Below are 12486 nucleotides of genomic sequence, written 5' to 3'. Positions count from 1 at the left end.
TCAGGCCTCTCTAAGCGGTTTACAGAGTCAGCATATTGCCCCCAACAATCTGGGTCCTCATTTTACCCACCTCGGAAGGATGGAAGGCTGAGTCAACCCTGAGCCGGTGAGATTTGAACCGCTGAACTGCTGATCTAGCAGTAGCCTGCAGTGCTGCATTTAACCACTGCGCCACCTTGGCTCTTAATGGGTGAAATGTCATCCAGAAAAAAAAGCTTACCAACTGTGGTTAAAACTGATCTGAAATCCAGAGAAGCTAATCAAATCTTAATACAAAGTTTGATATGATTCATAAGCAGATAAAGGAACCTAAACCAGTGCATAACAAGATCATTGTCAGGCCTCCAGTCATATTCCTTTTAGGATCTTTGGCCTGCCACACTCTCTCTTATTTTATTATGCTGTTTCATTACTGGGGAATTGGGAGGGGGAATAGTAAGGAGTAGAATGTGGTTGTCCAAATAAAACATTCCTTTCTAGAAGCCCAAGGTCATCCTTTGTCTCCGTACCTGACCGGAACTAGAAGGGTGGAAATGCCAGCGTGACAGTGGAAGATTGGACCATGGGATAGACTTGTGGGTGTGGGGCAAGATCTTGAACTTTCAACTGGGTGGGAAACCCAGGAAGCTTTCAGATTCGGGTTTTCCACAGATGTACCAACGTGTCTCTCTTAATAAATTGGAACTTTGAGGAAAGCTCTGCCTTGAACTCTGATTTAATTCTGGAGATATTTGGAACGCTGACAATCAAACAGATAAAGGATAAATTAAGGAATTGCAGAAATGTTAGTCATATTGGAGATGAGGAAATAATAATACACTGAATAAATACATTGTCCCCCTTTTTTTCCAACTATATAAAGCCAGTTGGCTACTTTGCAAATTGCATCACTCCTATTTAGACAACATAAACTTTACTATTTTCAGATTAAGGTTCTTATAATATAGCTAATCCTCAATTTATAACCATTTTTTAGCGACCACTCCAAATTGCAACAGCATTGAAAAAGCAAAATGACCACTGATACTTAACGACCGCTGCAGCGTCCTCGTGGTCACGTGACCAAAATCCAGCTGTTGGGCAACTGGCAGGTATTTATGACGGTTGCAATGTCTCAAGGTCATGTGAATCACTTTTTTGTGACCTTCGGCCACTTGGCAACTGGCTCATATTTATGGCGGTTGCAGTGTCCTTGGTGACCAGTCCTGACAGGCAAAGTCCAAGGGGGAGCCAGATTCACTTAACAACCGTGTTCCTAATTAATAACGGCAGTGATTCACTTAACAACTGTGGCAAGAAAGATCGCACACTCACTTAACCACTCGCTTAGCAACACAAATGTCGGGCTCACGTCGAGGGCTACCTGTACATAATAAAGGAAAGCACTGGTTTTCAACCACCACACACACCACACAGGAGCCAGAGTTGATCTTCACATCAACACTGGCTCCTCTAAGAGAGAAAATTGAATGCAGCTGAAACGCAACGGACAATGTCCATGTCTTCCTGCACTAAATTACACTTTGTGTGACGCATTGCTTGCCTTTGTGCTAAATCTATTACCAAACAAAACCAAATGGCTTCCTTCCAAATCCACTGGAGAAACAAGCCCCCACCACCACCGCTTTTTGCTGGCATAAGGGGTTGTTGTATCCCTTTTTAAGCAGAGAACCACTTCTGCCCAAGTCCATAAATTTTTCAGCCTTAACAAAAAGTTTCCATATTCAGTCCTAAAGTCGGTAAGCAGAAAAGGAAAACATTCTGATGGGTACAGCCGATTATATATTTAGCAATAAATTAAAAAATGTTCAACCGTAAAGAAGGCCAGTGCTGAACGTGGATTTCATTAGGACTTTCGCCCGCTTTCATATATAGCTGAAAACGGTTTGAATCATGAAAATTAGGCCCTATAATTTCTTTTGAAGGCCTGCACAGGACAGCTTTCATTTTAACCCAATCTAACCAGAAATCCATCACTTAAATGGTAGCGTTTAATAAGCCAAGATCCGCCTAGCTCCCTCTCAGGCTGCTAAAAGCTACTGACACTGGGTCACCTACCAAGCGGAGTTTGTGTAATACATCTGCTGAAGAATTACTTTTGTATTAAGAGGATGGAAAACCACACAGCCACCCAAGATGCTTGACCGCATGCAGGCGTTTCGAACATCTGCCTTCCTTTACAGATCAACCTAAATAATTATTATTCCTTTATTTAACACAGAAACATGCTAAGTCAGCCCTTCAGGCCGCTGCCTTCTTTTTTTTTTTCTTTTTTTTTTAAAGGCACTCGCAGAGCAATGCAAAATTCTGCATAACCCGGAATTAAATTCAGAATCGCAAGCGAGGTTTCCATCCACACCCGCTGTTTGGAAGGGCTACTACCCGGAGGGTCTCTGTTAGCCAAGTTCAGACGAACTCTGCAACGCCTCGCTTGCTGGAGAGCGCATTTTGCCATTCAGCTGAAGAGGCAGGACATCAGGTAACAAAAAGCTGTACTTTCTCTAACTCAGTAAATAAGTTCCGTAGAAGCTTTCATTCACCAAGACTATGCTGAGTGGCGCGCATCAATTCCTAGAAACCTGTTCTGACCCCCACCTTGTCCGTTCAAAAACGAAAGCCAAACAGAATGTTCAAAGGAATGTTTTTATCAGTCCCGGCTCTTGCTGGCTGAGAGCCCAAAATAAACACAGATAAAATGCTCTGGCAAAAGTCCTCACTCATAAACTGCTACAAAACAGGATTATATAAATCAAGTCACTTATCCAAGTGCTTTTCTCTATGGTTGCACACGAACGGAGAACGTTGACTAGAACAGAAACGGAACGTTGACTTCTGCAACCAGGGCGTGGCACCATCAGTCTCTTTTATCAGCAGGAGGAGATCCTAATGAGCAACAGCTGCTCATTATCATCTCCTGTGAGTCCTCAATTGTTCCTTACATGGTCAGCCCTTCTCCTGCATCCTGAAACAACTCACAGGAGGTTTCTGTGTCAGCCTCTCTCACTGATCCAAGGCTCAGTCATTACCTGGGGACCAACTAGTCTCTCTGAGCCCGGCTCGGAGTCAGAACCCTGTCCAGGGCCCTCCGCCTCCTCCAAGCCTGACTCATAGGGCCCCTCGCTGTCAGAGTCTGATAGCAGCTCCAAAGGCTCCTGCCGAGCCACAACAGAAACTCATCTTCATGATGCATAACATTGATCTCTCTCCCCCCTTCTCCCTCCCTCCCTCTCTCTCTCACACACATCCACACATACTAAGCACTGCAAACTCTAGGACTAAACAATGATTATGCTCTCAACACTACAGGTAGTCCTCGCCCATAATTGAGCCCAACATTTCTGTTGTTGTTCAGTGAGACATTTGTTAAGTGAGCTTTGCCCCATTTTATGACCTTTCCTGCCACAGCTGTTAAGGGAATCCCTGCAGTTGATAAGTTAGTAACAGCGCTGTGGAGTGAATCTGGCTGTCCCCACTGGCTTTAATCGTCAGAAGTTCACAAAAGGGGATCGTGTGATCTTGGGACACAGCCATGGTCGTAAGCATGAACCGGTTGCCCAGCATCTGAATTTTGATCCTGGGGCTGCTACAAAGGTCATAACTGTGGGGAAGCAGTCGTAAGTCACTTCTTTCAGTGCTGTTGTAACATTGAACGGTCACTAAATGAATTGTTGTAAGTGGAGGGTTACCTGTATATTCTTCCAAATAATCCAAGGGACTTTTAAAAGACAAGGCTGAGTTAATCTTTGCATGGTGCCCATAACCCTCCATCCTTGTATCCTGTTTTGGCATGGCACTTTTTAAGATATAATTGGAAACGCTGGCCTAGGCTCAGCCGCCCGGAGTCCTTCGGGAGTGGGCGGCATACAAAACTAATAAACAACAGCATATAAACTAATAAACAAATTGGAGTCCATCCTGACCTTATAGAACTTGCCTGGTGATCAAATTATACCATATTATGGTGTGATATTTGACCACGTACTTCTGCATTCTAACCAGGATACTGCTTCCTTGCTTGTTTATATAATGTATTGTTGGTTGAAATGTTGTTTGTTTGGAGCGAGACTGATGGTGGAGGAAAAACCAACCACTTCCATACTACAAAAGAGGGTACAGGTGCAACAACAGCAGCTCCCACCATCTTCCCCCCCCCCCTCTTCCAAATACCCTGTTCACCAAGATTCTACAAGTGAATTGGGAAGAAAGAGGCATAAACGGTAATGCATTTTATTTTGTTCAGAAGATTCAGTTTCCCTATGAAATTGGGAAGAAGAGCCTTCTCTCAAACTAATTTAGCAATTGCATGAACAATCCAATTCCTTCTCGGAGAAAGAAAGAAAGAAAGAAAGAAAGAAAGAAAGAAAGAAAGAGAGAGAGAGAGAGAGAGAGAGAGAGAGAGAGAGAGAGAGAGAGAGAGAGAGAGAGAGAGAAAGAAAGAAAGAAAGAAAGAAAGAAAGAAAGAAAGAAAGAAAGAAAGAAAGAAAGAAAGAAGGAAGGAAGAACGGAAGGAAGGAAGGAAGGAAGGAAGGAAGGAAGGAAGGAAGGAAGGAAGGAAGGAAGGAAAAGAAAGATGGATATACAAGATTCTGTACTTACAGATCTGTGGGGATGGCAGAACCCGGGCTGCTCGGACAGGACCGTGTCGGATAGAGTAAAGTTCTTGAGCTTCTCCACTAATCTGCTCAACAAAGAGATACAGGCCTTAGATAAGACAATGCTTTTACTCCCGTTGTGAAAAGGGCATTTTAATTATTTGCAGGCTTTTAAAACCACTTATTCAGAATGAACAGAAATTCTTGCATCGACAATGAACAGATCTGTACAAAGAAAAGAAAATGTTTCTAATACATTGGTCTGATCCAAAGCTCTTTTAGCTACTACTGTAGGAAGATGGAGGTCCAAAACCTTTGTTTCAGCATCCAGACATTATTTAGAAGGATCAATCAATCAGAAAATAATTGGAAGGGAGCTTGGCGGTCTTCTAGTCCAACTCCCTGCTCAAGCAGGAGACCCTAAACCAATTTTGGATAGACGGCTGTCCAGCCTTTTCTTAAAACCTTCCAGGGATGAAGCTCCCACAACCTCTGAAGGCAAACTGTGCCACTACGTAATTGTTCTCACTGTTAGGAATTTTCTCCTTAATTCTAGGTTGCTTCTCTCCTTGATTAGTTTCCATCCGGTTGTTTATTGTCTTTCCTTCTGGTTGTTTATTGTCTTTCCTTATTGGTAAATAAGTTGACCCCCTTCTTCTTTGTGGCAGCCCCTCTAACACTGGAAGACTGCTATGATGTCCCACCCTAGTCCTTCTTTTCTCTAGACTAGCCAAACCCAAATCCTGTAACCCTTCTTCAGATGGTTTAGTCTAATACTTAGACTAATACTCTTAGTTTTCTCCTCTTTGGCATGGCTAAACACATGGCACAAAAGTTGAAACTCCACGTAAAATGTCTTTGGAGGGGGAAAAGGAAGATATAAAAAGTAATATAGTAAATTCTTTTTAAAACGACCTGCTTGTGGACATTACAAAATCTTTTCGGTGACTTTGGGGTACAGGATATTGGATACGAAGGGCCTTGGGAGTGATCGAGTACATTTTTTTAATTCACCCACGTGAGAGAATTCTGATTTTAGCCTATGTTGAATTGTGATTCAATGAAATGAATCTCTTCTCCTGCTTAGAAGGGGCTTCTAATAAACACGAAGTGCAATTCAGGTTCATAAAAGTGGGGCAGATCGATTTTTTTTCCCAACATTGAACAGTGATCGGCTCTGCTACTTTCATCCTTGATTAAACCCCCTTCGTTCCTCATAAAGTGAGTAACAAATTTTTGAGAGGGGTAGTCCTCGACTTATGACCATGGTTGGGACCAGAGTTTCCACTGCAAAGCAAGGCGGGTTGTAAAGTGAGTTGTGCTCAATTTTTTCGATCTTTTTTTTTTTGCCACCGTTGTTAAGTAAAACCAGTTTCCTCCATTGACTTTGCTTGCCAGAAGCTGGCTGGGAAAGTTTGCCCATGGCAGTCCACAGGACACTTGTAAACAGGGGTGGATATAATAAGCTGCTTGCTAAGCACCCAAATATTGATCACATGGGCGTGAGGATGCTGTGACGGTCGTAAATAGGAGGACCAGTCATACGTCACTTCTTGAGTGCTGTTGCAACTTCAAAACGGTCACTAAAAGAATGGTTGTAAGATGAGGATGACCTTAAAGGAATTCAGAAGAAGCACAGCTAAAGGTCTGCGGAGATTCTCAGTCATCCAGGTCATGGTTGTCTCAAAGGTGCTTTTTCAAAAGGAAATGAGGCTTTCTTGTTCTTCTTTGAAGGCCTTTCGCTTCTCATCCAAGAAGCTTCTTCAGCTCAGCTCAGCTAAGCTGAAGAAGCTTCTTGGATGCGAAGTGAAACCTCTTCAAAGAAAAACAAGAAAGCCCAGTTGCCTCTTGAAAAAAGTGTTCTGACCTAGGCTTCCCGAGAAAGCATAAATCGCAATCTTACTCCCAAAAACCCTCTTTTGCCGCAGTCTTTCAGGGGAATGTTGATAAACACCCACCTTATCTCCCTTGGAAGGCTGCCAGAGACCTAATTGCCAAATACAGAGCAAGTCCCAACGTAGCACAGAGCCAAACAGAACTTTTCAAAGCTTGAACTGACCAGATGAACTAATTGCTTCCTGCAAAAGCTCACCTCCCCTTTGCTCCTCTTTTATGTCCTATAGGAGGGGCCAATCATCTCCAAGCCTTACTCCCAAGTCAACCCTGTTTTCTGAATTGTTCTTGCCTTCTGGCAGCTCTGCGCACGTGCACACTGGGAACAGGCTCCCGTTGTTCTTCTGCCTTGCTGATGTCAGACTCCATCCTCTCTGCCTCCGACACAGAGCCCTCGTCCAAGCCTTCCCCAGACTCCAGAACTGGCCCAAGTTCCTCCCCAACCTCCTCACTGTCCGAATCTGCTGCCAGCTCTGCTGGCCATTGGCAGGACACAACAAAAAACACCTTTGGGATAATTCAGAAGCACATTCATGTCCTTACACTCTCATTACCTAGTCTAGAGTTCATGCAAATAATCATGTAACTCTAACTTTTAGTTATTATTTTATTTAAAGCTGCGTAATGATAGAAGCGTAATCCAATAGTGGTGTTTTAGATGCTCTTAATACATCCAGGCTACATTGCCAAATCAACTCAAAGGTGGTTTTTAAAAGGCAACTGGGCTTTCTTTGGTTTTTTTCCTTGAAAATGTTTCACTCCTTATCCACGAAACTTCTTCAGTTCTCTGCTTCTTCAGAACGGAAGAAACTTCTTAGATGAGAAGTGAAACGTCTTCAAGGGAAAAAAAAACAAAGAAAGTCCAGCTGCTTTTGGAAAAATTACCTTTGGGATAAACATGACATGGATGATCTAGTGAAGTTTTAGTTTAATATATTATCATTCTGCAATCTTTAGCAATCCAAATTTCTCCTCCCAATGCCTTGAAAAATTGATCGGAAATAAACTGATCTGGAATAAATCATATATAACTTCCAAAAAAAAGATATACTCGCCAGTTTTATGATCAAAACTACTTGTAATCATTCGTCCTTTATTTTATGGACTGATTGTGTATGATTTTATTAATTGGACTGAGCTGTATGTTATAAGTTTTATTGTGTTTGCAAGCCACTTAACTTGCCCAATAAACCATCATAAAAGTAACATAAATAAATGTTTCTGCAGAATCCTAAAGTAGGAATGTCTTGTAAGGATCTTGATATAAGCCATGAGGGTCAAAATTATACTTCTGTTAAAACATCTTCCAAATGTTTAAAGCAGAAAATATAACAGCTGTACTAAAATATAAGCAAAATCCATTCATTATTTGAACATTGCTTTATACTGTCTTTTGTTATTTTATCTGTAATTCCATAATGAAGCAAAATCCAAATATATTATGAATGATAAAGACAGAAGTAAAAAATACTAACACACCAATGAGACAACTACAGATTGGATAAAGAAAATGTAACAATATTCTTTCAATTACAAATTCTTAATATCATATCAAACTGCTAGAAAATGTTAAAATCATTAAGAGAGGAATATTTCTAATTTAGTATATTAATATATCCTTGAAGCAGTCATTTTTACTACATTTGAACTTTCCTCATAAACACAATGGAATTTTTGAAAGATCTGTTTACATCAATTTTCATCTCAGATTTTGTACAAAAAAATGATGCCTTTAGACCCACAGAGGAGGAATGTTTCTTGAATAACTATTTCCAAACTTTCAAACAAACAGAACTCATAGAAAAACATGGGATTTATCCAATGAATTAAATAACATAATAAATTATAATATGTGTGAGTTTTGATAAATGGGTGTCATTATTTACAATTGAATAGAACTCTGGAATTCAGCATAAATGTGTACAAAGTAAAACAACAGGCCACTAAAAATTATATTACAATTTCCAAAAAGAAAAAACCCCAATGCTGAACATATGAACACGGAGAGCTAACAGGAACTTGTCAAAGAATCAGACCTTGTGAAGGAATGGCGGAAGGAAGGAAGGAAGGAAGGAAGGAAGGAAGGAAGGAAGGAAGGAAGGAAGGAAGGAATGGATTAGAGATTAACAGAGTTAAAAGGGACCTTGGAGGTTATCTAGTCCAACCTCCCTGTCCAAGCAGGAGACCCTACACTATTTTTGACAGATGGCTGTCCAGTCTCTTCTCAAAAGCCTCCAGTGATGAAGTTCCCACAACTTCCGAAGGCAACTTGGAAGGAAGGGAAGGAGTAGAAGGAAGGAAGGAAGGAAGGAAGGAAGGAAGGAAGGAAGGAAGGAAGGAAGGAAGGAAGGAAGGAAGGAAGGAAGGAAGGAAGGAATGGATTAGAGATTAACAGAGTTAAAAGGGACCTTGGAGGTTATCTAGTCCAACTTCCCTGTCCAAGCAGGAGACCCTACACCATTTTTGACAGATGGCTGTCCAGTCTCTTCTCAAAAGCCTCCAGTGATTAAGTTCCCACAACTTCCGAAGGCAACTTGGAAGGGAAGGAAGGAGTAGAAGGAAGGAAGGAGGAGGAAGGGAAGAAGTAGAAGGAAGGAAGGAAGGAAGGAAGGAGGGAGGGAGGGAGGGAGGGAGGGAGGGAGGGAAAGAAGGGAGGTAGGAAGGAAGGAAGGAGGAGGAAGGGAAAGGAAAGAAGGGAGGGGAAGGGAAGAAGTAGAAGGAAAGAAAGAAGGAAGGAAGGAAGGAAGGAAGGAAGGAAGGAAGGAAGGAAGGAAGGAAGGAAGGAAGGAAGGAAGGAAGGAAGGATGTGTTCAAAGGGATTGAACTGTCAGGCACAAAGAATCAGGCCCACACATTAAGTTCCAATGAAACTGATTTATTGCTCATGGCTACACACAAGAATCTACTAACAGTCAACACTAAATTGGTGCTAGATAAAAGTCAAGGGAATTCAAGGAGGATTGGATTTAGATCCCTTGTGGGGAGGTAACGATTCTAGGCCGACTCCTCTCTTATCTCCACCCCAGGCTCTCTGCCTGTCCTTCTCCTGCATCTGGCACTGTTTGAAATGCTGTCCCAGTCCTCCAAAAACAGTTCCTGACTGCAAGAGGTGCCTCTCGGGAGCTTCGGGTTGCCCGTTAGGGGTGACTGAGAGATTATTTACTGTCGAAAGTGTATTAAGCCACCCACTTTCCAAGGAAAGATAATACGAGTTTGTCAGTGAGGAGGGCCTGGGTGCTTTCCCCTCTAAGTCAACTGTGTACTCAGCCTCTCCTGGAAGCCTATAAAGGGGGTCAAAGAAAAACAAAAACATTCTGCCGTGGTGACAGGAACCCTGCAGTTATGATCTGCCAGGTTTATGGAATGTTGCTTTAACAGAAGCTATTAAACCTCGCTCCATAAAGGATCAGGACAAACACCGGCTCTCCACCGGTGAGTTCATGCTCTTCATTGTCTAAACGACTGAGGCTCAGGGTATAGAAAATAAATAAGATGAGCGTCTACTTTTCATCCAGGGAAGCAAATATGATTTCACTGACATAATTGGCGGTTGGGGAGGAGGAGGGGGGGGGAGGATGGCTCTCATGACTAGAACAGAGCAAATGAAAGCTGTCATTCAGAAGCATAAGCAACTGGAAGGGGTGAAGGTTTGCAGCGTAGGGAGACTCTCTGAACGTTTTGAAGGCTGTGCAAAGAACCTTGAGCTTAAAATAAATGGAAGGACAAACAGCAGTAGTACAGGTACTCCTCCACTTGCGATGGTTCGTTTAGTGACCGTTCAAACTTACAACAACACTGAAAAAAAGTGACTTATGACCTCCGCTCGTCCTCCTCCACCGACTCCGGCTCTGACGGGGCCATGACAAAAGATTGTAAAATGGGCCACGATTAACTTAAGGAAATAAGGTTCTACATTTAGGCAAGAAAAACGAAATGCACAGGTACGGTATAGGTGGTACCTTGCTCAGTAATAGTAACTGGGAGAGGGATCTTGGAGTCCTAGTGGACAACCATTTAAATAGGAGCCAGCCGTGTGCAGCAGCTGCCAAAAAAGCCAGCACAGTTCTAGGCTGCATAAACAAAGGGATAAGAATCAAGATCACGTGAAGGATTAATACCACTTTACAAGGCCCTGTAAGGCCACACTTGGAATACGGCATTCAGTTTTGGTCTCCATGATGTAGAAAAGATGTGGAGACTCTAGAAAGAGTGCAGAGAAGAGCAACAAAGAGGATTAGGGGACTGGAGAGTAAAACCTATGAAGAACGGTTGCAGGAACTGGGTATGTCTAGTTTAATGAAAAGAAGGACTAAGGGAGACATGATAGCAGTCTTCCAATATCTCAGGGGTTGCCACAAAGAAGAGGGAGTCAAACTATTCTCGAGGGCACCTGAGGGCAGAACAAGAAGCAATGGGTGGAAACTAATCAAGGAGAGAAGCAACTTAGAACTGAGGAGGAATTTCCTGACAGTTAGAACAATGAATCAGTGGAACAGAAGTTGCCTCCAAAAGTTGTGAATGCTCCAACACTGGAAGTCTTTAAGAAGATGTTGGATAGCCATTTGTCTGAAGTGGTGTAGAGTTTCCTGCCTAGGCTGGGGGTTGGACTAGAAGACTTCCAAGGTCCCTTCCAACTCTGCTACTGTATTGTGTTGTATTGTAACTTAATAACGGCCTTGCTTAGCAACAGAAATTCTGCTACCAATTGTGGTTGTAAGTCAAGGAGTGCCAGGATAGCTCTGAAGAAGAACGATGGGGGCCTTTAAGTCACCGACAAGTGTTGGAAGACCAAGTGGAGCCCTTCTGGGAAATTCCTGAGATGTGTTGCTAACCACTTTGGCTCTTGGCAGAATCTGATCAACCACCCTTGAATGGATATAAACCAATACAGATAACGTGGGTTGAAACGGTGACCTTCAGGGTGCATTTCATGTGTGCTCCAGGAAGGAGGAAAAGCAAATTGACGCCACACCACCAAGCCTAACAACTTTTGATCTCTCTCCAAAGGAGCGAACTCTTCTGTGGGAACTTGGGGTGAAGGGGAAGAAAGCAACGGAAGTTTAGGAAGTTAAAAGAAGCAAAGAAAGAAAACACCTGTGGAAAACCTGTTCAAGGATCCTAGTTTGGACTAACCCCACCTAGGCAGCCCTTGTTCCTAGGTGAAAAACCCGGGTCCAAATTTTCTCCCTCCAAAAAGCCACTTTGTGAGATGGGCTTTCGAAGTTACAACAGCATTGATAAAAGCGACTTAGGCGCCTACGGCATTCCCACGGTCACAGGTTCAAGAGTCAGACGCTTGGCAAGTGACTCGTATTTACGGCGGTTGCGGTGTCCGCGGTTGTGGGATTACCGTTTGCGACTTTCTGACGAGGAAGTCAATGGGGAAAACTAGGTTCGCTTCACAGCCATGTTGCTAACTGAACAATTGCAAAGTTTCACTTAATGACAAGAAAGGCTGTAAAATGAGGCAGAATTCCCTTAACGACTCTCTTGCTTAGCGAGGGAAATTTTGTCCTCGTTGATGGTTGTATCTTAAAAGGATTAACGGAGAATCAAGACTGCTGGCTAGGCATCTTTTGCGAGGCGTGAACCGCTAGAGGTCAGCGTCTTCAGAAGCGTAAGAGCCGTACACCTGTAGCCCAGCCCCACCCGCAGCGCGAGAGCCCCGTCCCGAATGCGCAAGAGGGGGGGGGGGAGTGGAAACATACAAAACTGAAAAGGTGCCTTTTGTCTCCTTGACATCTGGAACCAGATTTTTTTTTTAGGACGGCAGAGAAAAAGACTTCAAGGATAAATCCGAATCCTTGTCTTAATTCCCGATGACAGGCTTTGTTGTCTGGGAGCGCACCAGTTTGAATCCCTCACAAACAAAAACAAAAGGAATACTATTTCTCTTACTGTGCAAACAAATATTTTCCAACCATGGAAAATAGCTTTCATATGGGGAGGGATTGTTGGGGGGGGGGGAGCTGCGCGGAGAAATGGAAAGGATTAACCAAAA

General features: G+C 42.9%; 1 protein-coding gene across 7 annotated transcripts in view; it reads right to left on the bottom strand.

Annotated features, from left to right (window-relative positions):
- The window catches only part of BCAS3 (BCAS3 microtubule associated cell migration factor), a 686211-nt gene that overhangs the window by 644561 nt on the left and 29164 nt on the right, over positions 1-12486 (bottom strand). For all 7 annotated transcript variants that reach the window (XR_015696858.1, XM_087717092.1, XM_087717090.1 and 4 more), the window contains exon 6: positions 4597-4678. Coding sequence is in view for 6 of the 7 variants with exons in the window: in XM_087717092.1 (XP_087573218.1) it covers positions 4597-4678 (82 nt within the window). In the remaining variant the exon portion in view is untranslated. The remainder of the gene's footprint in view (positions 1-4596; positions 4679-12486) is intronic.

Source organism: Thamnophis sirtalis, unplaced genomic scaffold (genome assembly GCF_051295495.1).
Source record: "Thamnophis sirtalis isolate CommonGarterSnake01/CBP01778 unplaced genomic scaffold, rThaSir2_p1.2 scaffold_6, whole genome shotgun sequence".
Taxonomy (NCBI): Eukaryota; Metazoa; Chordata; class Lepidosauria; order Squamata; family Natricidae; genus Thamnophis; species Thamnophis sirtalis.
Note: the sequence above shows the minus strand (reverse complement) of the source record. Positions and strands in the feature narration are given on the sequence as shown.